Here is a 26,262-nt window from a genome sequence, read left to right as displayed (position 1 = left end):
AACTGGTTGGCTCCTCGATATCGTATTTATCGTTTATGTAATAAACTCTGTTTTTACGCTTCTCCTACGCTGCTTCATTTGTTTAAAACGCGGGAGAGAAAAAGAAAAAATCAGAAACCTGTTGGCCTTACGTGATCTATTTGACTCCTTTGCAAATCTAATTCCCAAGCTTTGATATTTGCTCCAATCAGGTATACATAAACAAACTTTGATTATTCCGCATTTTCTCTCTCTTTTTTTTGCTTGCTTTTAAGTCTCAGATCTGCTATACTTTTGAAGTTTGTGGTCTTTTTGTTCATTGTTTTTCACTTCAATCCTGCTGTTCATGATTTATACTGATCCATCTCTTTGAATCTCACTCTCTTGCTTTCTTAAAGCTTCAGTTAGTGTAAAGCTAAAAGTTTTTGTTCACTCCAAAGTTAATGTAATCTTTAACTATGCTTTACCTCAAAAGTTAATCATTTTTATGATAAATAAGCATGGGGTTTTCTTTGTACTGATTCTATGGGATTTCCTTGATGGTTTTTTTTTTATGATTTTTTATTCTGAAGCATTTTTATCAATACTATATTGCTTAAATTACTGATTTCTGATAAAATTTCTGTCTAGCTTTAGCAGTTTCTTGTGATAAAATGGGATATATAGGAGCACATGGTGTAGCAGCTTTGAAAAGATACAAATACAGTGGTGTGGATCACTCTTGCCTTGCTAAATATGTTTTGCAACCCTTTTGGAGTCGCGTTGTCAACTTCTTCCCTCTTTGGATGCCGTAAGTTCATCGTTGTTTCTTTATAAATGCTTTGAATAACCATAGTTTTATTTGCTGCTTCATTTTGTTAGCTTCTTAAGTCTTGATATTTATTTTAAAGAACTGGTTCCTACCTACACCTTTATGAATGATACTACTTGTATATGTTGTGGATTTTGCTATTTGATATAAAACTGAACTTACAGAAGGGGAATGAAATTATCAATGTGAAAGTTTAAGTTTTAAACATTATATCATGCTTCAATTGAGCTTAAGTATTTGCCATCTCCAGTGATTTTTGCTGGCACTAACGTATCTATGTTTCTGTATGTGTTCTCTACCGGCTTGCTGTTTTCTCCAGACCAAACATGGTATGTTATGCTTACAAGTTACGACTTCTAAATTGCAATTTCATTGAACATGCAAACTTGCACATGTATGTGTGGATGGGCTGCATATGCATGTAATAGCTGTTTTGTTTGATTACTAATTTGTTATATTTTTGTTTCTTAAGATAACACTCATGGGATTTATGTTCTTGGTTACATCAGCAGTACTTGGCTATGTAAGTGGGAACTCTGCCTCTCCATATTTTTTTCAATGTTATTTTCATGTTGATTTAAGATGATGTTTTTTTTTCTGGTAGTTTTATTTTATAGAAATTTTCTGCAAATTCTCTTTTGTTAAAACTCTGCATCAATTTGAAACAACTCTTCGGTAATATTTGGTTCCAATTTATGTTATTCAATGAATATCTTCTAACTTTCAGATTTAAGGGTATGGGAATTTGTGGACTATCTATTTTAGTATGAATTCTAGCCATTTCCGTCATGTGTGGTTGGGTTGGATGTATGTATATTTATAGTGAGAGGGGTATTGATCTAACTTGATTACAGTGATTTAACATGCTAGAAACATAATTTTTCTTTCATTTCCGCACGCACTTGCAATTTAGTATAGAAATAATTTTAATTTCTTCCGAGGGCAATTTCTGCTTTTGATACTCTACTGTGTTGCCTTGACTGTCTGATGACACATGTTTTGCTATTATCTTTATATTCAGTTTATTTATTTATATCGCTGTTTCAGGTTTATTCCCCTCAATTGGATTCAGCACCACCAAGATGGGTTCATTTTGCACATGGGTTACTTCTATTTCTATATCAGGTTTATACCTCCTTGCCGACGATGTATCCAAAGTTCTTCGTCTTGTTCCCTTGGCGTGTTATGTTGTACTTCTATATTTAGTATTGTTCTTTTGACATATTAGTAATTATCTACTAGACTTTTGATGCTGTCGATGGGAAGCAAGCCAGAAGAACAAACTCCTCTGGTCCACTTGGAGAACTTTTTGACCATGGTAATTTCATGTTATCATGTCTCTGCTCCAATCCTTTTCTATTTTCATCAGAACATTTTCTGACCAAATAATTATTTTTGGTTGGCCTGAAACATTACAGGTTGTGATGCGCTTGCATGTGCGGTATGTATTTTACTCGTTGCATTACATAACAATGGCTATTAAAGTTACTCATCATATAAGATTGATTCTTTTCACAGTTTGAAAGCATGGCCTTTGGGAGCACTGCCATGTGTGGGGGGGACAGTTTCTGGTTCTGGGTAATTTCAGCTGTTCCATTTTATGGAGCTGCATGGGAACAGTAAGTAATCTGAAGTGTCTCCCTCCCTCCTCTAGGAAACCGTACACCTTTTACTATTTTCTACTACTTGGTATATTCTAAAAGGCCTTGCAAACTTGTTTAATTGCTCCTTTGCAAAATTGTTAGGTAATTGATTGAAAAATGTTGTGATAATTTCATGCTGTCTTTGGGGTATTTTAAGTATGTTGTTTGAGATGTATTCCTCTTGCATGTATCCATCCCTGCCACATAAAATTTAACAAGGGCATTATGGTTTCTAACCTTTTTTGCATACAGTTGAAGGTTTAGCAGTGCTGATACTTCCGCTGTTTTTCTTTTGTATTTTCAGCTATTTCACCAATACGCTGATCCTTCCTGTAGTTAATGGGCCAACTGAGGGTCTTGCTCTGATATATGTAATGCACTTTTTGACAGGATTTTTGGGTATGTTCCTTCACTTGGTGTGTTACTTATGCCTTTGAAAATGTGTACTTTGAAAACTTTGTTTTTTACTTAGCTGTCATGCTTTGACATTTTGAACTTTTATTGTATAGTTTTTCCTCTATGTTCCTTTTCTTTCCCCTTTACTTTTCTAATCGTATCATCTTTTTTCCCCTGCAAGGTGCCCAGTGGTGGGCCCAACAATTTGGACAGTCCATACCCATCTTCAGCTGGGTACCTTTTCTTAATGGTAAGTTGTTATTTTATTATTTTTCTTCAAAAACAATTACTAGCTAATGCCTTTATCAGTCGTTGCAGCACAAATACTGTAAAAGAAATATATGATACATCTTTGTGATATTTTACTAGTTATTGCATGATGAATTTATGGTGGATTCACTAGATTCTGTGATGAGATGGCTTCAACTTTTATCAATAAATGATAGCCACCATATGCTGATTTTGTGCTTCTTTTAACTACTTCATCTTGATGTTGCTGCTGTTTCGGAAATGTTCCTATTCTACAATCTTAAGCTATCATTTTTCCTGATCATTAGCTATTTGATGTATCTGGTGTTTCCATGTATTTCTTTAGATTGCCAAAACCTAGTTGCAAATGGTGGATTGCATTATAAGATTATTATCTACTAAGTAATAACAATTTTATCTGTATATGCGTCTGATATTTGATGGTTAATTTTATATTATCATTATTGTTTCATAAGAAATTCCAGTCAAACTCGGCTAATTATTATTGGTCTATTGTAATTTCTGTTATCATTTTAAAAATAAAATAAAAAAACTCATTTGCTTTTTTGTTGTTTCTGCCATATTTTCTTATTTATTTATTTATTTTTGGGTTTAGAAATTCCAACATACAGAGTTGTGCTGTATTTTATGATCGCATTTGCTGTTATACCTACTGTTACTTGCAAGTAAGTGGCTATCCAGATCCTAATACTTTCAGTTTAATTCAGAGTTTCATGGTGAAGCTTCTCATGCTTTCTTTTCGGCATTCTCATAGCCTTACAGTAGAGATGTGGATTGTTAGTCTCAGTTGCTTCGATATTTTGTCGAACATTTTCTTCTTTTTTAGCCAGTTTTTTAGTCTTATTCTTTCATTTTGGCATTCTTGTAGCCTTACACTATTTCTTTCGGTTCTGAAGATAGTACATGATCTAATCACAGTGTCATCATCAATGACCCTTTTCTTTTTCTTTCATCTCATCTCATAGTCTTGAAATCATAATATTTGATTATTGCTTGGAGATTTTAGCTTCCCAGGACCATATGAAATACAGATGCCAAGGTTTCCATGCATGATACCTTCTCATTCCAGTCTAGGGTTCTTTATATTATTGATGCTAGGCCTCTTTGATTTATGTCAGCATAAGTTTCTCTTATGTCTTTGCATGTTTTCTTTTGCAGTATACAGAACGTCCATAAGGTCGTTCAGGCACGAAAAGGAAGCATGTTGTTGGCATTAGCAATGGTAATTGTGTTATATATTACTTGCTTCTTTCTTCCCTCCTTGTATGCTTAATTGCTTAAATGATGCTTTCTTGTTCTTTCTTGGCAGCTTTATCCATTTGTCATACTCATGGGAGGAGTGCTTGTTTGGTAAATTGAACCTCTCCATTTTTCAATGTAGCGATTATTCCTTTTTGTCCTTACATGGAACTTTATTCTTTTTTCTTTCAATGTGAAGGGATTATCTATCACCCTCAGATATCATGGGAAACTACCCACACTTAGTTATACTAGGAACTGGACTTGCATTTGGGTTCCTTGTGGTAAGTTTTACTAGTCTGTTTATTGGGATCTTATAACACTCATCAATTCATAGTTTGTTAATCATGGGGCTTCACTCCCTATTACACACCCTATATAAGTTTTAAAGTTTGAATGGTTTCAGATCTTCCTTTTCAGTGAAGAAGCATTTTTGCTCGTCTTTAAGTTTTATTTATACGACCTCTGTTTGTATCGTTTTTATCCATGTATCTTCATATTTCTTGTTTTCTTCATTTTTTATTCCATTTCCAAACTTCTATATTTCCTAGTACTGCTAGGAAGACAAATTCCTATTGAAATGGTTAAAGAAGGTTATTTGGTTTTTGGCAGGGACGGATGATTTTGGCTCACTTGTGTGATGAACCCAAGGGACTAAAGACGAACATGTGCATGGTATGTAGCATTCTTATTCGGATCAGCATATTAAATAAAAATCCCACCTAAACTTCATCACTAAAATGCTCAACTCTTCTATGTATGTTTTGTTTGCAGTCACTCTTGTACCTTCCATTGGCAATTGCAAATGCTCTTACAGCTAGACTGAATGATGGGTATGTGTGTTAGATTTTGCTTTCTGTCCATATGTTTCTCCGACTTCTCATTTTTCATGAAGTACCCGTGTTTGACACATACTTGGACATGGGTAATTGGGCATGATCCTTCAAGGATCCTCCAAGTGAATGGAATTCATGGGAAAAATGAAATTTGAATAGTACTGTGTCGAGCACATACTTATACGCCTGAGTCTGAGTATCATAGTTCTAACCTGATATATTACTTGCCTTATCCGTTGTTAGTTAACATGAATGCTAATTGATGTTTACCTTTTCCCTTCAGTGTTCCTTTAGTTGATGATTTTTGGGTTCTTCTCGGTTATTGCGTATTCACAGGTACAATGCTGCTTTCCTAGTTACTGTGGTGGTTCTTGTATGAAGTTATATTTTGTCTGATATTTCTCTTTTCATCAAATAGGATCGCTCTACTTACACTTTGCCACATCGGTTATTCATGAAATTACGACAGCTTTGGGAATTTATTGCTTCAGGTGAGGAAGTTTTTCTGCCAATCAATGTTACTTTAGGAGATGGAACAAATGTTTTAGGTTCCTAAATTGTTGGAAACATTTTCCCCTTGCTTTATTGTGTTTCGGGTCCAGTTCTGCAAGGTTTCAGTATGACTGCAACAGTATGCAAGTGTGGTCAGTATATGGAAGCTACTTAGCTTAAATTAACTCCATTAAGGTCATATAAGGCGGTATTTGAGTAAATATTCTTTTGATTTCCTGGTTACTTGTCTCGGGTTTACCGGGATTCAGCGTCTATGTCTACCGATATGTTTTTTGCTCGGCTTGATCTATGTTTTTACCATGTTCATTGTCATTTACGCATAACTTTTGTTGTTTTTGTTTGTTTTGGTTCGGTAGACAAGTTTAACTTCTAGGACTTGTGTGTTTATTAGGTAGTATTTAGAATATAGGATTTCTCTTTGGATTACCTTTTTTCGATCCATGTTTCTAATCATCATTCCTTGCTTAAAATCACAGGATAACTAGAAAAGAGGCTTGAATATCGATGACGGTTATCCGGGGTATGTCTCTTCTCTTGTTTTTTCCGAATCGTGATTGTCAAGATTTGAGACTGCTACAACGTTTTTAACATATTACAAATTGGTGGTCAAGTTCAATTACACATTCTGATTTGTTTTTCACAATTATCCGGTGCATTCAGGGTTTACAACTTGTGTTCTGGTGGAGCGCAGAAGCGGAAGTGATTCAGTTTTTTGTATTGATGAGTTTTGTAGCTCGTCAACATTGTTATATGTATGTTTTGTTAAAAACAGGTAAGCAAAGTGTAGGTATGTGATTTTTTGACATAATTTATGACTAGTTCCTTTTTATGGAATCAAAGTTTCTTGAAGCTTATATTGCAAAAACTGAGACAATGTCCCAGCCCAGCCGGATAGGGCTAGCTCTGGATAAATTTCAGAGACGGAAACATATTTTTATTTAGAATTATTCCAATAATAAATGATAGATATCGAAAAACAGCTCCCTCTCATCATCACGTAACCATCCACAATGGCCAGCCCTCAGCCTCACATTCTGGTGTTTCCATACCCCAGGTCAAGGCCACAGGCTTCCCCTTGTCCACCTCACGCACCAACTCGCTCTCCATGGCCTAACCGTCACCATCATAGTCACCCCTAAGAACCTCCCTGTCATTTCTCCTCTGTTCCATTACTCCCTTCGTTTTTCTTTTCCCTCCTCGCCCTCTCAACCCACCCGCTGTTGAACATGTTAAAGACATTGGCAACAGTGGAATCCGTCAACTCATGACGGCTTTAGCAAAACTTCATCACCCTTTACTCGACTGGTTCAACTCTCACTCTAACCCTCGCTACTCGGTTGGACTCAAATCCTCACAAGTCACAACCCGCTTGCAAATACCCAGTATCACTTTCTTCTCTTTCGGAGTGTTTCTGGTTTCTATCATTGATTATATTTGGAACAATGTTGAGAGAGTCTTCGAGTGAAGTCCAGTTTGATCATCTACCTGGGTCCCCTATCTTCAAGCGAGAACATTTGGCATACAAACGATCGGATTCTGAGTTGGAGTTTATCAAGAATGATGTAATTGCAAATACGAAGGGCTGGGGTTGTTTATTTAATTCCTTGGCAGCTGAATATATTCAATGGTTGAAGACATATTAGGTCACAGTCGTGTTTTCACAGTTGGACCACTCAGTTTGACAGGGATCAATGTATCGGATCGAGGCAATTTGGGTTCTGGTTGTGAGCTGGATGAGCAGGTCTTGACCGCAATTCGGAAACCATCAGTAACTACAATATTAGCAATGCAATCCGGGCTATCATAAGAAAAGTACAAGGGACTACGACTAGAAGACGTCCATTGAGCAAAAACGTGAGCAGAATCAGTGGTTGTGCGTCGAACGTAGGTGATTCGAAAAATAGGCATTGTCATATACCAGACGTTAATTTTGCTTCTACCAGGAGGAAGCATGCCACAGAGATCAAGTCGACCATACACCAGTTGGCGTACTAGATTAATAGAATCAATTTCGACAATTACCCGCGAAACATTCAATTTAACTGTTAAGTGAACACTTGTTGTAAGAGCTTGTGCCTTAACGATACTCGCATCGCCCAATCCAGCAAATGGCACATGACCAACAATTACAATCTCTCGGGAGTCTCGAACAATAATCCAGGTAGCAGCAGACCCTGATGCAATCGACAAACCGCCATTAACATTAACTTTGAGGGTATCCAAAGATGGCTTACACCAGAGGGAAGGCGCAGATTGGGGATGAAAGGGAGTCCGAGCAGCAGCTGTTAAGTATGTCACCTGCAACGCACGGCCATCATCAGCAAGGATTTGCCAACCTGGGAGGAATCGCCCCTCATGCACCAACAGATTTTGATGGTTCCAAAGAGACCACAACACCACCAAAGATTAGTAAAATGTAAAATGAATAGTTTCGTATTGGTAAGTATAGATTATTAAAAAGTATTCAAATATAATTTTTATATATACAATGCTAACGTTCCCATCTGTATACGTGTTGGTATTAATAAAATTTCAGGAATTTTAACAATGCCGTCTACCTTTGAATCTTATTTTCTTTTTCGTCTGAGATTTTGGTTTCTGTAAACTCAAGTGCTAGGCTGAATTGTATAGTGGATATAGCAACGCAAACTACCTATAAAAATTCTCACCCTTGTTTTTTCAGAAATTGAGGGAATTTTCAACAAACGTCAATGGAGGAATCACTTTCACCAAAACCGACAACTACAACAACGTAGTCTTGTACCTAATACATACAAAAAAAAAAGCCTTTCCTTCTCTGTCGCTACAGCTGCCAGCATCTCTTCCAGTTGTGCCTGACATGAGTATTTTAAATGAATTCAACAACAGTCCACTCCGTACTTGAACTTCTTAGGACCGTAAATTAAAGAATGAAACTTTCTCGACCCTAATTCACAATGAGTCATGGCATTCTGTTGTTAAGCTGGCCGGATGATGACGGTGCTTTAACAACCCTCTCATCATGGTCAGAAAGGAGAATATTACTCCAGTTTGTTAGTTTCTGGATAATTCTCGAAGGAACTCGATCGCTGTCTTCCCCACCAGATGCTTCATATCCATCACTAGCAGATCTCGATAATGGGAATCCCTTCTGAGCAGCCATATTGAAAGCTGGCAAACCTCTCAGCTGTCTTGCTTCTTCACCTCCAGATGAGGAAACCGGAAATGGATGAATGTCTGGAGAATCTAAACTGCTCTCTGGAGACGAGGCAACAATCCCAACAGTGCTTGACATTGCTCGGCTTGTTTGGAAAGCACTCCGAGCTTCCAGTTGAAGTGGTGCCAAACTACTTGATGTGTCTTTGAAACCTTTATCAGCAGGTTGGGCTGGAATGTTCATTACGGGCTCCATGGGTAGGTCAGCGGGGAGACGTACCCGTTTAGATGCTCGTCTTCTGTTGCCATCAGATCTCGGGAACATTCGATGACCACTGCTGCCAAAGCTACTATCCGCTTCAAGCACGAATGGGGCTTCACGTCTCACCACAGGCTGCAGGATTTTGGACTTTTTCCTTGCTTCAGCAGCGGCTTTTGAAACATCTTCTGCATTTAACCGTGCCAATGTCCATGGACTGATCCTAACTGCAGCAGGGTTCTTCTTAATTGGCTCCTCCCCAACCATTTTTTTCCCATACGAACTCACAGATCCAGTATCGGGAGGAACAACATCAAACTAGAACCAATTACGGAAAACGATCTCAGCTTCAGTGATTCAGCAAAAAATTACTAACTCTCCTAAGGAGGTATTCGTAAAAATTACCTGATCTTCGAGGAACAATCGTGGGGGTGTACACCATGCACCCCGGTGAAAAGTGGAAAACGAACTAGCACTGCTTAATCCAGTAAGTGAGCTGGCAGGGGACATCTGCGGACTCTGCTGACCACCAACACCTTGTTGCTCTTGTTCTTGCTCCCGTAAAGCTATTATGTAATCATATGTACTGATTCCCTGAGGCACATTCCGAAATCACCTAATTAGTTCGCTAGCTTTTTCATTTTTTTTCCTTTACCTTCTAATACTCATGAAGATTTTACTAGTCGTAGCCGTACCTTTTTTATGAGTAGAATGTGAAAGAAGAAAAGCTGTGCAAGTGGTAATGTCGCCATCATAGCCAAGATAGTGCACAATGCCTGTGAAAGTAAGAAACTACATTAAGCTTAACATTTTAAATCAAAGGGTGATTGTAATTATTGAATTTGTTTCAAGCTACTAAATGCTAAAGTAGCCTAGAAGATGATTCAGCATTGAAAGGTGCCGGTGTAAGTCGATTAATAAATAGAAACGTAACAGAATACTTACAACCACAATAACAAATGGAACCACAGAGAAACTGCTTCCTAACTTCGCTGAAATATCAGCAGAAAACTGCTTCCGCTCAATGAAACAGCAGATAAGTACAAGGATTCCAGTCGACCATTGTAGAATAAGCTGCAATCTCAAGGCCAAGGTGAACAAACCAAGTATATACCTGTCAATTTCAATTAAAATGACTAGAAAAGTAAAATTCTTACTCCGGGTTATCTTTGTTTCTGGCAACCGTGGAATCATGGCAGCAAGTGATATGGCATGGGAGTTAATATACATGAGTTTGGATTTGATTGAAAGATAAAAGGACTTGATAATAGAGGCTAAATGTAAGGTACAAATCGACCAATGGAACATAGTTTATTGTATATTCAGAATGCTGATGAGAAGAATACAAGCTGTTATCAAGTAAGAAGCCTAGTGTTACTGTTCTCAAATACCGGGATCGGAGGTTTGTGTCTAAGGAAGAGATCGTCCAGAATGGAAATCGGGGTCACAAATGAATATACAGTATTACATGATGTGATGTGACGAATATGATCTGAACATGGAAGAGGTAGGCTGAGCATACCAATAGAAGAGCAGAAACCATGAGAGTGAAAAATTGTCTGTAGTTCCTTTTGCCTATGCAATTGTTTAGCCACTACAAAAATCCGAGTGAATATAACAAGTATTAGCAGAATTTCTGATGAACCAGGTAAGGTATTCAACAAATAAAGATTCTGAATTACCCTGCAGTGATGATCAAAACGGTCAACACATTTGTCGCAGACTCTGCAGTGCTTACTATATTTGAAAACCTGCAAAGAATAAAATATGCTGTGTTTACAACGTCAAAAAGGTTGGCAATTGCATAAATACTGATATAAACATAAGACTGGTGTAAAATCCGTGATTGTGTTCTAATTTGATCGAACAAAGCCGGGGTCATTCCAGGATATCCTTTTTGCACAATTCTTTTTCCACACCAGGCAATTAAAATGCAATTTTTCCCTCATAAGCAATCTCGATATAAGGATCACAATGTAATAATCATCTTATAAAAAGAAGAATGAACGATAGAACTTTAAAGAAGCCAAATCTTCCCACCTCAACTTCACACAAACTGCAATAAAACATGCCATCTTCACTCATCTGTTGCTCGGAAGATTCTTCATGTGAGCCAGTACATCCGCAGATAACAGCACAAGGAGAGAAAATCCATAGCAAACAAGATGATTGCTTCGGCAAACCATCATTTCCCTCGATTTCAACACTGGTATCTTTCAAGGTTTCATCTTTCACCGCTGCATCCTTCTCCACAGTTTTTCCTCCAACTGAAGTATCATTATCATCACGAAAGGTTGTGGCTGAATCTCCACCGAATTTAGAGTCCTTTGGTCCAGAATACTTCCCATTCTCGGGAATTTTAAGATACTTTTTAGACTTGAACACGCCAGGATCTGCAGGATCCGCTGCCGCACACCAAATATATAGGCCAAAGCAACAAGTAATCTAAACAGAAGACATTGTTACTAATAATACTCCATGGTGATAAAGACACATGAAACACAACAAAATGTTTAGAAGATGTGATGAGAATTATAAGTTATAAGCCTTAAATTATTCACTTTAGACAGCTTCCCCAAAAGATTCATATAGCAATGGAACCCAAGAATCCAGATTCTAGTAGCAAAACAAAGAACTTTCTCCGGTGTTAAATCGACCATGAGGAAAGATGAAAAACTTGAGCAGCATTCTGAAACCCAACACTGTCCTCAACAAGGAACTCAGGGCTTTTTCCCCTTCCAGGAAGAACCAATCGTTCTTTAATTTCTTCCGTTAAGGAATTCAGCACCAATAACTTAAAACTACTTTATCCTAGAAGGCCAAAATCCAAAGCGAAACAGGCATACGGGGAATTTGCAGCTCCTAATCCGAAGAAAAAATTCAAATGTTTAGGCTTCAATCAAATCAAGTGATATATTAACAATCTTTTAATGGCCAAAATTTGAAATTCAAGTACAGAATCTAAGACTGCTAAAAGACGAGCAACATATTTGCCTTGTGAGCTGAAGTGACAAGTTGATTGAAAAGCATGACTCAAGAAGGACAGGAACCTCAGATTAGAGGAAAGCACCATAGTGATAAATACAAACAGATGAATCAGAGATAAAGAAGAAAACAAAACATATATTTCAGTGCTTTAATCCACTAAGAAAATGTTCTTAATAATATGTAGGAAAAAAAAGGAAAATTTTTGAAATGGCTTACAAGAGGTGTATAGATTCCCATCACAATATATTGAAACATTTTCTTCCCAACAAAGGGAGCAAAGAACACATAGAAAGCAAATCCAAGTGCCAAGAACACGGCAACAGCCACCACCTTCAAAAAAACAAGTTAAGAAAAAAATGTAAACTTTGCTCAATACTCAGAACTGAAACAACAAAAAGCTCAGAATTTTTTTCACATAAAACCAGAAACAGCAACAAGAAAAAAGAAAACACCTGAAGTGGATGAGAAGGAAGATGCCATCCATGCTTCCTCATTTCCTCTTAAAATGTTGCAGCCCCAGAAACAAAGGTAAAACTAAAACAAAGAAGAGAAAAAGAGTAGGAAACAAGAAAAACAAAAAAAATCTGGTGTTTTGCCTGAGCTTATTTTCTCACACTTCCCCTCATTTCCCAGGCACCATTACCCATTTTTTTCACGGGTCTAATCAGAAAACCAAAATGGAAAGAGTAAAAAATGAAGAACAAGGACTCGATGAAGAAAGGTATGAACAGCAAGGTAAAAAAAAATCTTTGTGTAGTTTCACTCAATCATAACACTGCATCATGCAAGGAAAGAGAAAAAATGGAAGAAAAAAAAGTGAGGGCTAGTCTGAGTTTTTGGGGTTTCTTAGTTTCGTTTGTAAATTATTTTACTTTGGCTAAAGATCTGTGTATTCCCAAACCCACAAATGTAAACAGAAACAAAGAGTGTATCTGGTTATCTTTCCTTTGCATATAAATTACCCTTCCAAGTCCAACTCAACTTTTACTTTTTTAAAAGAAATATTATTATTTTTTCTCTCTTTTTTTCTGCCATAACCTTTTTCACTGCTGCAAATCATGTGTCACAAGCCCAATGGAACAGACAGTTGCTTTGTTTCTGCCTTCACCAAGCATTCTTCTTCAAATTTGGTCCCCCGGGGATTCAATTCAACATGACTCAACCAACCATTAATCCCATTAAATTCTTCCACTTTTAAGATCTAAAATAAAAAAAACTGAGCTTTACAAACTATATCCGAGATTAACACCAAGAAAAGGAAAGATTTGCCAACAAAATTCCATAAACAATGTTTACCAATGTAAATCAAACGTATTATGGATTCTTCGTTTGGTGATGACAGAAAAAAGATGACCCACTCAATGTGTTTATTATGTTGACCGGAAAGGAGTATTCTTCTGTAGACAGGAATTTGACACAATGAGTGAAAAAGTAAAAACAAAAATAATAAAAATTGGTAGGGAAACCCAACATTTCATTAATTGCCCATCTTTCAACTTTGAAAACTCATGCACCTATATTTACCTCATGACATTAAATGTATTTTTATTAAAAAATAAATAAATATTTTCCATTTAGTTCTTTGAAGCCATGTGTTTCAAACACTAGCCTCTATAGCCTATGGGTTGATGAAATTTCAAATTAATATTTTGGGTCACGGGCAAAAGGGGCGGAGAGTGAAGAAAGCTGAAAAGAAGAGGGCATTTTAAGAAATAAAAAAAATACTGGAATTGGCATTTTATTGTCAGATATGGGATACTGTGACCACTTGTCTTATGTTATAGCATAAACGAAGAAGAAAACAAACAGTGGCAGCTCAGCCGGGCAGCCAGTAGACAAGAGTAATGAAACACAAACATCAAGAAGGGAAAACGGCGTTTTGGTAATAAACTAAAACGGGCTGTCAGAATGTAGGTATAACTATTGAAAACGTAAAACAATAGATTAATATACCTAGGTGGATTAACTTTAATATTAAACTAAATGATTTTAACTTATAAGAAGAACATAAGAGCAGCTTGACAAACGAAAGAGACGAAAAGCACAAGGGTCGAAAATTGGTTCGCTAAATTTCTTTATATGCTCTCCATTGTATTGGATGAGGTAGGGCACGACTTGCCACTTAAAAAAAGGATGTTCAGATTCTTTTTTCCATATATTCTTCAACACTTTTACATATTTAACATTAATATTCTTCTAATTCACAGATTATGATAAAATTTATTGGTATACTGCATAATATTAATATTAAAAATAAATAAATTTTAACTAATTATTATAAATCAAACGACCTCAATAGTTAAGATATTGTTATTATCTCTTGAGATCTAGGTTCGAGCACTATATATGCATGATGTATAAACATTTAATGTCAAATAATTAATAATCTTTAAACAGTATAGTCTTCTGAATTTAATAATTTTTTAACTAATTGAACATTGTTATAGCAATGAATTTATGTATTGAAATAGGGAAAAGACCCGTGAGTGAGCATGGCGTGTTTGAAAGACACGTGATTGATATTTAATAGTACCTGTGACGAAGCAATGACCAAACCACCTCCTGATTCTCCTCTATTGTTTAATTTGTTTTCCACAACTATATTATAGCTCTACCGTGATAATATCCGAAATAATTACCCATGTTTAAGATTATTTTATCAATGGAATTTGAAATATAATAATAAAATATTTATATTATAAGTTTAATCACAAACAACCATTTTTTTATTATAAAACAAAGATAATCATATTTTGTTACATTTACATATATGGTTGAAGAAGGTAAATATATAATGTGATGGGAGTGGAACCAAATCGAAAACAGTAGAATTAAAGCTCGGCTTCCAGCCGAAAGCGATTAGGGTCAAAATGATTATAATGAAGGAGATATGTGGTTTGCTTCATTTGTGCGCAAAGACAAGAATAAATTTTATTTTTAGCACTTGCTTTTCTTTTAGTGTCACCCCACCGATCACTATGATCTTTTTCCAATTACTTGGATGTGAAAAAGAGATTCCCATGGTGGGCTAAAGGTAAGAGAATAATGTATGTATATACATTTTTTATCTCTAAGCAACCCACCATACTTGAATTGATGGCAACCCCATGGTTGGCTTATCCTTTAACATGCAATTTTTTGGGCTATATTGCAACTCAAACTTACAATCCGTTATTCCAAGTTATATATAATGTCTTAAACAGAATTATAATTAAAAAAAATAACCTAATTACAATAACAAAATCTAGCGATGTCTCCATGGTAAAAGAATTGTGAGCATTCAATGTCATATGGTTGAGTATAAAATTTATATATTTATATGCACACAAAACTAATTTACATACAACTTTGTAACCTAATTCAATCTATAACGGATCTTTAGATTCATCCAATGATCTAAAACCAGTATAAAACTAAAGAGTTATACAATGTAAGTGGATCATAACCTATATATATATATGCACGTGTGCACGTGTGCCCACTAAACTAGTTTACATACAACGTTTTAACCTATTTCAAACTGCAACTGACCTTTCTTTTTTATGCTTTCGCCTGTTCTTTTGAACATCACCTATCGTTTGGGCTTGGGTTGATAACCGCCTCCAATAAAGACACTGGCTTCTGTGAATTTGCCTTAAGTTACAGTTGAAAGAAATTATGTTACATTCTCTTCTTTTAGCCGTAAACGTGCTACTGGTTGTTGCCTATTGTTGGTAAAATCAGCACTGATATTTACACCATGGTTGTCGGTTGCTATATTCTGTGCTCTTCCTTGTGATACGTTAGCAGTGTTGGCCATGTTGTGGCTGCTAGTTTTGGCAGCTGGTACATTGTGATTATGTTTTCCCTCGTATGTAGTTATAACAGACTTGGGATCGGTTGAAGCTCTCTCCACGTGCTTACGGACATTGCATCCCGGAGTCGTACATTTATAGTAGCTTCTGTGGAACCATAAAGATGCATTAGGGACTGTTCCAAATAATCAAACACAATAAAAGAGCAGAGCGCAACATAAAATGCAAAATTGAAGTGTCTTTCTTCACTATGATTCAAACAAAAAGGTAACGTTTGAATGAAGTGTCTTTCTTCACTATGATTCAAACAAAAAGGTAACGTTTGATTGAAGTGCTAACCCCGGGATTATGGATACACGATTACCTTGGATAAGGATTGCCTTTGACAACTTTCTGTCCGTACTTGCGCCACCTATAGCCATCATCCAATAGATCAACTTCGCTTCTTGTCTGCACGATAATTCTAGGTTCTGTGACAGTTCTCTGTGAAGATGGCTCTGAAACTCTAATTTCAGTATTTCTGCATATAAAGAAACAAGTTTTGTCGAATAGGGAATTCATCACTGATTCAATGGAGCATATGAAATGAATATAGAAATCTTTGCATACTGTCTTTTGTGGTCGGGTTCATCTTCATTTTTTTCATCCGCATTGGTTTCATTATTCCTTGCTTCATCACTATCACTTGTTCCGGAAATACGTTCAGCTATAGCTAGGCTAGACTGCAGGTCCTTCTTGGACATTGAATAACCTGATGTCCCCCCTTCTTTGATTATGCTCAAGTTGCCAGTCTGAAGTTGGGAAATTGATTCAGAATTTCCCTGATTATTCGAAGTTCCACTTAAGCTTCCACTACCTTTTGCACGCTTATTCGACTGAGGAGGCTGATGGTTGTGCTGCCCTTTGTAGATGATTTCAGAGACTTGGCCATCAAGTGATCTCTCAACCTTCTTCTTGACAGGACAACCAGGATGCGTGCACTTATAATAACTTCTCGGAAACTCACGGCTTTTTACTTGTTTCTGCCCATACTTTCGCCAGTTGTAGCCATCACCAGCAGGCTTATCAACAATGAAATGGGATCTCTGATCGGACTGAGATAAGTCTGATGGTTGCTTCATCGTAACACTGGAGTCTTGCAATAAGATGGGCACCTCCTGATCCGTATTGGCAGTAAAAGAAGAAACTTGTGCCAAAGATGATGGAGGTGTTGATGAAGATTTGGCATGGATTTGTACAAGTGAATGAGCTTGTGCAGCCTGGGCAGTGACCTGTGCTAAAGCTTGCTGGTGGGTCATTCCAAAAGGTCCCTACACATTTTCATAAATACCGGAAAATGGTTAAAATGATTGAATATAAAGGAAGGTAAGGTCAGATTTAAAAAAAAAAAATCATATATATATATTGGTCGAGATCATATCTACATATTCATGTGTCGGATACAGATTCAGAGAAACTATAAGAGAACACTATTCCCATTTTCTTGAAATTAACCAACTCACCTTCCCCATCTTAAAAGCACCGATTCCAGAGTAGACCAATTATTCATGCTCTCTCAAACAAACCAGCAAACAGGGGAAAACTCAATAAAATTTAACAATAAATTAACATATTAAGTAGAGCCTAAAATAAAAATCAATCCTTCAATTGAAAATTGAACTTGTTAATATTACCTGGGATCCAGGAGAAAACACACCAAATCCTGGAGACTCCAATAAGCTGGCAGGGCTGTTGAACCCTTGCGGCATCGGTTGTGGTTGCGTTATCACCAAACCCGCCGGCTTATTCTGCTTGAACCGCAACCCCGCGCCAGCTCCACCTTCAGCGCGGTTAACATCACCCTGCTCCTCGGTCGTAGTAGGAAGAGGAAAGTCCAGTCTTTGAGCGCATGCTGCTGCTGGGGACGCCATGGCACCGGCAAGCAGCTGAGAAAAGGACTTGAAATCTTCGGTGCTGGAGAAGTAGTTAGAAACAAGCGTCATGGGACCTGGACTAAAGCCCATGAAGCTGGACCCACCGTTGAATAACGCATCCGTAAACGGCCGAGGTGGGGGAGTAATCACCGGCCGTTTCAACGGCGCCACTGGTTTCGACGGCTTCTGCTGTTGATTCTCATCATCAGCCATTAAAAAAGTCAAAACAAAACCCAAAAAAAGGGGAAGTTGTCTTTTTTTGTTTGTTTGGATTCTGAAATTGTAAGTTCCCCTTTCGCTTTTGGTGTGTTTTTGGTCTGCTGCAATCTGAATTCTAAACCAACTTCTTTATTGAAAGCAAAAATGTCCACGCCTCGGACACGTAAACATTTTTTCTTTCTTTTTTTAAGTATAAATTATAAGTTTATTACTTAATTTTAATTTCAATCTTATTTTTGTTAATAAAATTTAAAAATTTCCATTTTAATTATTCAATTCTTGCTATTAAAAAAAATCTTAATCAGTTGATCCATCATTTTTTATTTTTTAAAGATACTATAAAATAACAAACAATACTAAAATAAAATCGTTTTAAAAATACCAAATTAATATCAAAATAACTTTATTTTAAATTCTTGCAAAATTTTCATTTAAATATTTTTCATTTTTTTTCTTTCAATTTTCCTCTTGACGGAAAAAGTGCCCAGATAATGTATGTGGGAATTTTTTTTCCCCAAAATAATGCAGTCACTTGATTATTTCCCCAAATGGGGTGAATGCTACATGGTTACAAGCGTGCTTGGGATCTCTCGACGTCTTCAAGGTTACGAAAAAGCTATGAATTGTTGCATTCGTTCAAGGGATTTCTCGGCGTCTTCAACACAAAAATTTCCTTGCCAACTTGGATATCTTGGCGTCTTCTATGCATGCTCGGGGGAATGCTCGGCGTCTTCAAGCATGGGAAATGGATCTCTCGGCGTCTTCCATGCACGCTCGGGGGAATGCTCGGCGTCTTTAAGCATGGGAAAATGGATCTCTCGGCGTCTTCCAAGCAAAGGGAAAAAGGAATGTTTGGCGTCTTCACCCAGGGCCGAAGCGTGAGATTCGTTCTGCATGCGTTGAGACCAATAATACATCTGCAACCAACCAGACCAATAATGCTTTTGCTCGGGGTCTTCAAGACAACTGCAGGGATGATATTATAATTAGACCAATAATTGGTGCATCGGCTTGTTATAAAATAGGGGTGGGGATTGCATTTCACTGCATGCATGAGTTGGTTTTAACTTACAGAAGCAAGTGAGGATCGTGATTTTTTTTCATTAGATTCAATTGGAGTTGTTGCTTGAAGTGGATTTTCAATGATATTAGAGATTTTTGTGGGTTCTATAATTTTCCGAGCTTTGGTTTAACGTCGTTCAAAAGCACGTAAGTTCTTTCTCGTTTCCCATGTGAACTCCGTTTATTTTTCCATGTTGAACGAATGCTCATATATGTTAGGAGAAATCAGGAGAATTATACATTTAAATTTTGTTCATGAGACCATAGTAATGTAATTTAAGATTGAGTATTATTGTTAATTTAAAATTAGAAAATGTAAGTTTGATACAAAAAATTTAAGTTTGAGTATTATTGTTAATTTAATTTTTCGTGTAATTTTTAGTTGTATTTTTATATAATAATTATTAGAATTTTTATTTTGATTTAGTTGGAAAAAAATTCACATTCTATAATCCTGCCATTTTTACTGTAATAATAATGTATTTAAGCATTATTTTTATAAAAAAAAATTGTTAACCTATTTACATTTATTATTTATAGTTTTGTAAATAATTAATTTTCATTATAATGTAATTTATTCTAAATATTTATATTTTTACGTGTAGAGAAAATGAGCAACAAATTTTTTACGATTGTCCATTACAATAGACATATGATGGAAAATGAGGTCGGGGCTATTTTTCAGTCTGAAGCACCTATAAATATGATGTTTAAAAGGGACATCACATTTGTAGATATGAATGAGAGGATAGAAAGAAAAATTCGTTCTAAAGTTGATGATTTGAGGTACAGATTTATGGTATGTCCCAATCTGGTCAGGTATGCTGTTGTACCACTTGAAGAAGATGATGATATTATAACTATGGTTGAATTACATGACTCAACAAATATTCCAATTATTTAGTTATTTGTTGAGTTGTGTAATATATCTAAGCAGCCTAGGTCATCAAGAAATGCGGTTGGAACTTCATCTCAAATGGGTTTCGAGAGTCATTTCGATAACCCGACATATAGGTCGATGAACAACTTTGTGCCGATGTTGGAAAGTGCTAATAAAGTTGGTAGAACATCTGGAACCGTAGAGTACGACGCTGAATGTAACCCCCTAGACCCGGCCTATACGTTTCGACTAAGTCTAGTGGATCACATTATGATTATTAAAGACATTTTTCGAAACCGTTATTCCATCAATATAAAATCACATTATAAATAACATGAAATTATAAACAAATTATACTATCAAAATCCAACTCGTAAATATAGTACCAATAAATAATAATTTAATTTAAAACTTGTCTTCAAATTCAATATCACAATAAACCGAGCAGTATTAGCAAAAGAGTTATCATTATAACATCCGATATTTTAAAATAAGGTCCATGTCACCAAAATAAAGTCAACTTGCCAGATAAAAACATTACAATTTGATTTACTTCAAGAGATATGTTGATCCTCCAAGTGCTCGAACCAAGGTATCTAACCAACAGTATCTGAAAGGGGAAAACATTTTCAAAAGGTGAGCTAGGCTCAGTGTGTCCCAACATTTCCATAAAATCACAATAGGTACAAATCATAGTCCAGTAATCTCACAAATTCGTAAAAGAGTTTAACTTTTTGAAAATCATAGTTTAAACCCTTTTCTGGTACACCATCAGTAGTTCCCAAAAGTATTTTCCATATAGCTTACTTTATGCACATAGCAAAAAGAAAGCCGACTTAAGGATAGGCTATGAAGCTTGTATCCTTAAGCCCAAGTCAATAAGTCCATATAGCTTACCCTAAGCACACAGCAAAGGAAAGCCGACCTAATGAAACATCTTGGGGCCCTCAAGAGTCACATTAGGCCCAGTTAGCTTGATCAGAGCTATTCCATCGTATTTCAATTCCAAAATTCAATTGCACCGTGACATAAATTCCATAAATCCAAAAACATGGTAATCATATACCATTTCAAAACAAAAATTAGATAGCAGCTATATTCCATAAATTGTCACATTAAATTGGTGCATCCATAAAACAATAGCCAATGAATTCGGTGTACCACATATTAAAACCAATAAAACAGTTCAATAATAAGTAGGGAACACACCTCGACAATAAGTTCAAATAGCAAATTTACTGATTGCTGGTTTCACCACGCTCTGCTACAATTTTCGAACGGGTGAATACTGGCACACGTGGTTTAACTGATCTAGAAGAGCTGGGTCGAGCTGTCGAACGATCCGGAGAGTCTCTTGTACCTTCAAACAATAATAATCTATCAGTCTCAAATCCTATTTAATTGTTCAAAGCTAGTCTTCTTAAGTATATAAGCATTTTTCGAGTTTGACTATCAATTTGGGGTATTTCAAGTCTGAATTTGGCTAAACGGATTGCGGAAACGGAATCAGGACGTCGAAAAATATAAAGTATGACTTTTCGGAAATTCAGATTCTTGGTCAAAGTCAAAGTCAACCACTTTGACCATAGATTTGGAGACCTTCGGATTCGAATTTGACAAAACGGACCACGGAAACGGATTCGGCACGTCGAAAACTATCAGGATAAGTATACTCGGAAAGGATTAACGGTCGTTTAATGCTCGGTCAAAGCCATTTTAAGTTTTGGTCAAAGAAAGTCAACGGTCAACGGTCAACGGTCGGGTCGGGTCAACAGTCGGGTCGGGTCAACGGTCGGGTCGGGTCAGACCGGTCAAACCGGCTCAGACCGGTCAAACCGGTTTAGACCGGTCAAATCGGTTCGAACCGGTCAAACCGGTCAGAACCGGTTGAAAACCGGTTAAACCGGTTTCCAGCAGCCACTCGCCCTGCGGCGGCGCGTGTGGCGCGTGAGGCGTCCTCCGGGGCCCTAAAAATCCCGAAAAAATTTCTAAAAATTATTTTGAGCGATTTCGAGATACTTACAACGATCGGTTCAAATTTTTGAACTGCGGAGAGCTCGATTTCAAATCGGCCGAATCTTTGACTGCACCACCTACTCACGCGCCGCCGTCTACGGCGGACAAGGTTGACACCGGTGAACTCGGAACGGCACAAGGAACACGATGGTGCGGGAGGTGTCGTAAACAGAGCAACGATCAGCGGTGAATTTAAGATTTTCCCGGCGATAGAGCTAACAAAATCGTCACTACTTTGACTGGAAATTCCCGACGTTTGGCCGCGTTTTGCTTCAATTAATTTGAAGGGTTTGCTCCTCGCTCGATGATGAACACAACGGTGGTTTCAAAACAACGATCGGAATTCGGACGGCGTCGGAATCGAGTTTGGAAGTTGTGTGCGTGAGTAAGGATTTGTGAAATTGATTTCTGTTTTTCAAAACAGAAATCACGCATATAACCATTGTCTGCCGACACTCCATGGTTAAATTCAGGGCTTGGTCCCTGAATTTTCTTTAACTTTAAAACAAGCTCCAAGTTTTAAAATCTTTCAATTCAGTCCCCAAATTTTCGCCAAATTTTCACAATTAAACCCTCAAATTTTAATTAAATATTATTTTGAAAATCGGGTTGTTACAATTCTCCCCCTCTACAAGAAATTTCGTCCTCGAAATTTACCTTATGAGAATAGTTGAGGAAACTGAGCCTCCATTGACTCCAATGTCTCCCAAGTAGCTTCTGAGGGGCCTCGATTCCTCCACTGAACTTTGACCATTGGAATTCGTCTATTCCGAAGAACTCGTTCATCTCTCTCCAAGATCTGAATGGGCTCCTCTTCATATGACAAATCAGGTCTCAACTCTACTTCTTCTACCTGAATAATGTGACCTGGATCTGGACGGTATCTCCTCAACATTGATACATGAAAGACATCATGAATACGACTTAGCTCAGAAGGCAACTCAAGCTGATATGCAACAGGTCTTACCCTCTTCAAGATACGAAATGGTCCAATAAATCTTGGACTCAATTTGCCCTTACGCCCGAATCTTAATACTTTCTTCCAGGGTGAAACTTTCAAAAAGACCCGATCTCCCACTTCAAACTGTATATCCTTCCTTCTTTGATCTGCATAAGATTTCTGCCTATCAAATGCCTCTTTCAGACGATCACGGATTAATCTGACTGTGTCCTCCGTCTCTCGCACTAACTCAGGTCCCAACGTTTTCCTATCACGCAACTCAGTCCAACAGATCGGAGTGCGACATTTACGCCCATAGAGCGCTTCATAGGGTGCCATACGAATACTGGTCTGATAACTGTTATTGTAAGCAAATTCAGCCAACGGCAAAAAGTTCTCCCAACTACCATAAAAATCGATTACGCAACCCCGCAACATATCCTCCAGAATCTGAATTACTCTCTCAGATTGACCATCAGTTTGTGGATGAAAGGATGTACTATAATCCAATCTTGTTCCCAAAGCCGTATGTAACGCCTTCCAAAATCTCGAAGTAAATCTCGGATCTCGATCAGAAATAATAGACAATGGAACACCATGCAATCTGACAATCTCTGAAATATACAATCTTGCCAGCTTATCCAAAGTATAATTTACTCGCACAGGAATGAAGTGAGCTGACTTTGTAAGTCTGTTAACAATCACCCAAACTGAATCCTTTTTCGAAGGAGTCATAGGCAAGCCAGTAACAAAATCCATAGTAATACCCTCCCATTTCCATTCAGGAATCTTGATAGGCTGTAACAAACCTGATGGATGTTGATGTTCTGCCTTAACTTGCTGACAAGTCAAACACCTAGCCACAAAGTCAGATATGTCTTTCTTCATACCAATCCAATAATACCTCTCTCTCAAATTCCGGTACATCTTATCTCCTCCGGGGTGCATAGCATATGGACTGCTATGAGCCTCAGTAAGGATAGTCTGCCTCAATTCAGCATCATCAGGCACACAATATCTACCTTTAAAGCATAAAACTTCATCCTGATCAATTGCGTAATCTGTGTTTGTCCCTTGCTCTACTTGCTCAAAGATGGAAAGCAAGGAGCTATCAAGGGGCTGCTTAGCTTTGATCTCATCAACCAAGGTCGGCTTAACTTGCAATTCTGCTAACAAAGTGCCATCGTCATATAAATTCATCTTGGCCATTAAAGACCTCAACTCTGATATCGTCTTTCGACTCAAAGCATCTGCTACAATGTTAGCTTTACCAGGGTGGTAATCAATCACGCAATCATAATCCTTTAGGAGCTCTAACCAGCGGCGTTGTCTCAAATTAATTTCCTTCTGGGTCAGAAGATACTTTAAGCTCTTATGATCTGTGAAAATGTAACACTTCTCTCCATAAAGATAGTGTCTCCAAATCTTCAAGGCAAAAATTACTGCTGCCAACTCTAAATCATGAGTAGGATAGTTACTCTCATGCGGCCGCAGCTGACGGGATGCATAAGCCACCACCTTACTTTCCTGCATTAAAACACAACCAAGTCCTGAATGTGAAGCATCACTATACACTGTAAAATCATTCCCGGACTCTGGTTGAACACCGGTGCTTGAGTCAAAACCGCCTTTAATTTCTCAAAGCTCTCCTGTTGTGCCTCGCCCCAGTCAAACAGCACATTCTTCCTTAACAACTTTGTCAAAGGAGAAGCAATGATCGAGAAGCCCTCAACAAAACGTCGATAATAACCAGCCAAGCCCAAGAAACTGCGGATTTCAGATACGTTCTTAGTTCGTTTCCAATTCATAATAGCCTCTATCTTGCTGGGATCAACCTGAACACCTCGCGCAGAAATAATATGCCCCAGAAATGACACTTCTTGAAGCCAAAACTCACACTTGCTTAGTTTGGCATATAGACGATGCTCTCTCAAAGTCCGCAGAACGATCTTCAAATGCTCGTCATGCTCTGCCTCAGTACGAGAATAGATCAGAATATCGTCAATGAAGACCACCACAAATTGATCCAAATATGGTCGGAACACCCGATTCATCAAATCCATGAAAGCTTCAGGAGCGTTCGTCAAACCAAAAGGCATCACTAAGAATTCATAATGACCATATCTAGTGCGAATAACCGTTTTTGCAATATCTGATCCTTTAACTTTCAATTGATAATACCCCGAACGAAGATCAATCTTAGAGAATACAGTAGCTCCTCGCAATTGATCAAATAAATCATCAATCCTGGGTAGTGGGTATTTATTCTTGACCGTCATCTTGTTCAATTTTCGATAGTCAATACATAATCTTAGCGACCCATCCTTCTTTTTTACGAACAGAACTGGAGCTCCCCATGGTGAAGTACTATGGCGGATAAATCCTCGATCGAATAATTCTTGCAATTGGACTTTCAACTCTTTAAGTTCCCTTGGAGCCATACGATAAGGTGCCATAGAAATAGGTGACGATCCCGGATAAGTCTCAATCTCGAACTCTACCTCTCTATCAGGAGGTAACCCAGGCAACTCCTCCGGAAAAACATCAGGAAACTCGCTAACTGTACGAATCTCCTCGATCGTGGACAATGCACCCTTGGTGTTCAAAATACAAGCAATGAAGGTCTCATATCCCTACCGGATCATACGATCAATTTCCATCGCTGAAACGATATTGGAGAGATAACCACGCCGTTCACCAATTAACACAACAGTCCGACCATCTGAAGTCTTCAGAGTAGCCCGCTTGTATTCGCAATCCAGCTTTACCTTGTGTTTATTCAACCAATCCATTCCAAGAATTAGATCGAACTCCTCTAAAGGAAGCTCCATAAGATCAGCGAGAAAAATTTCTCCCTGAACCTCGAGAGGACAACGCCGGAATACTTTATTCACTAATACCGCTTGTCCTACTGGACTTGTAACTGTAACAGTATTTTCAGTGTTCTCGATCGGAATCTGAAGGTTTCGAGATACTGAGCTCGATACATAGGAGTGAGTGGAACCATTGTCCAATAATGCAAAGTATGGGGTAGAATAAATAGTAAATGTACCTGCAATAACCTCAGGCTCATCTCTGTCATCACGACGTCTAGTTGCATAAACCAAAGCTGGTTGTCTAGCCTCAGAAGCTGTTGGCCCTCTATTTTGCTGAGGTCGGGCTCTAATGTCTGTCCTAGACGCTGATCCTCGAGTCTTTCCTTGACTACGATCTCTAATTGGGGTCTGTACTGTAGTCTGCGAACGCACAGGAGTTTGGGTAGTGGTCTGCTCAAACGAAACTAACTGAGGATAATCCCTCCGATAATGACCACTAGATCCACACTGATAGCAAAGACCCATCTTCTTACGACACTCTCCTGAGTGCTGT

General features: G+C 37.6%; 4 protein-coding genes and 1 pseudogene across 6 annotated transcripts in view; 2 read left to right on the top strand and 3 right to left on the bottom strand.

Annotated features, from left to right (window-relative positions):
* Nucleotides 1–19,586, bottom strand: part of LOC120150483 (protein RRP6-like 3) — a 30,914-nt gene extending 11,328 nt beyond the window's left edge. For both annotated transcript variants that reach the window (XM_039163171.1, XM_039163172.1), the window contains exons 1-2: nt 19,575–19,586; nt 10,086–10,095 (exon numbers count right to left, since the gene is read on the bottom strand). The gene's annotated coding sequence lies outside the window, so the exon portion shown is untranslated. The remainder of the gene's footprint in view (nt 1–10,085; nt 10,096–19,574) is intronic.
* On the top strand, nt 68–6,532 carry LOC120150486 (choline/ethanolaminephosphotransferase 1-like). Its single transcript, XM_039163176.1, has 20 exons — nt 68–191; nt 610–769; nt 1,110–1,119; nt 1,263–1,313; nt 1,838–1,915; nt 2,033–2,108; nt 2,209–2,231; nt 2,309–2,409; nt 2,738–2,832; nt 3,011–3,079; nt 3,695–3,764; nt 4,258–4,321; nt 4,409–4,449; nt 4,538–4,622; nt 4,951–5,013; nt 5,113–5,171; nt 5,458–5,510; nt 5,593–5,665; nt 6,164–6,207; nt 6,348–6,532. The coding sequence occupies exons 2-19, from the start codon at nt 633–635 to the stop codon at nt 6,183–6,185; spliced, it is 1,170 nt and encodes a 389-aa protein (XP_039019107.1). The 5' UTR covers nt 68–191; nt 610–632; the 3' UTR covers nt 6,186–6,207; nt 6,348–6,532.
* LOC120150489 lies at nt 6,683–8,157 on the top strand (annotated as a pseudogene).
* Nucleotides 8,333–13,059, bottom strand: LOC120150484 (probable protein S-acyltransferase 22). Its single transcript, XM_039163173.1, has 9 exons — nt 12,522–13,059; nt 12,286–12,399; nt 11,122–11,526; nt 10,764–10,832; nt 10,604–10,675; nt 10,027–10,155; nt 9,777–9,857; nt 9,487–9,675; nt 8,333–9,399 (listed from the first exon to the last, which is right to left on the bottom strand). Exons 1-9 carry the CDS (start codon nt 12,561–12,563, stop codon nt 8,629–8,631), a joined length of 1,872 nt encoding a protein of 623 aa, XP_039019104.1. The 5' UTR covers nt 12,564–13,059; the 3' UTR covers nt 8,333–8,628.
* Nucleotides 15,364–18,085, bottom strand: LOC120150485 (probable WRKY transcription factor 4). 2 transcript variants are annotated; one of them, XM_039163174.1, is made up of 4 exons: nt 17,537–18,085; nt 16,473–17,173; nt 16,228–16,383; nt 15,364–16,010 (listed from the first exon to the last, which is right to left on the bottom strand). In XM_039163174.1, exons 1-4 carry the CDS (start codon nt 17,987–17,989, stop codon nt 15,725–15,727), a joined length of 1,596 nt encoding a protein of 531 aa, XP_039019105.1. In that variant the 5' UTR covers nt 17,990–18,085; the 3' UTR covers nt 15,364–15,724. The 2 variants fall into 2 exon arrangements, with proteins under 2 accessions (XP_039019105.1, XP_039019106.1); XM_039163175.1 differs by lacking the exon at nt 17,537–18,085 and adding an exon at nt 17,366–17,463.
* Nucleotides 19,587–26,262: the final 6,676 nt, after the last annotated feature.

Source organism: Hibiscus syriacus, unplaced genomic scaffold (assembly GCF_006381635.1).
Source record: "Hibiscus syriacus cultivar Baekdansim isolate YM2019G1 unplaced genomic scaffold, ASM638163v2 tig00111022_pilon, whole genome shotgun sequence".
Classification (NCBI taxonomy): Eukaryota; Viridiplantae; Streptophyta; class Magnoliopsida; order Malvales; family Malvaceae; genus Hibiscus; species Hibiscus syriacus.
The sequence above is the reverse complement of the archived record's forward strand: the minus strand, read 5'-3'. Positions and strand labels throughout refer to the sequence as shown.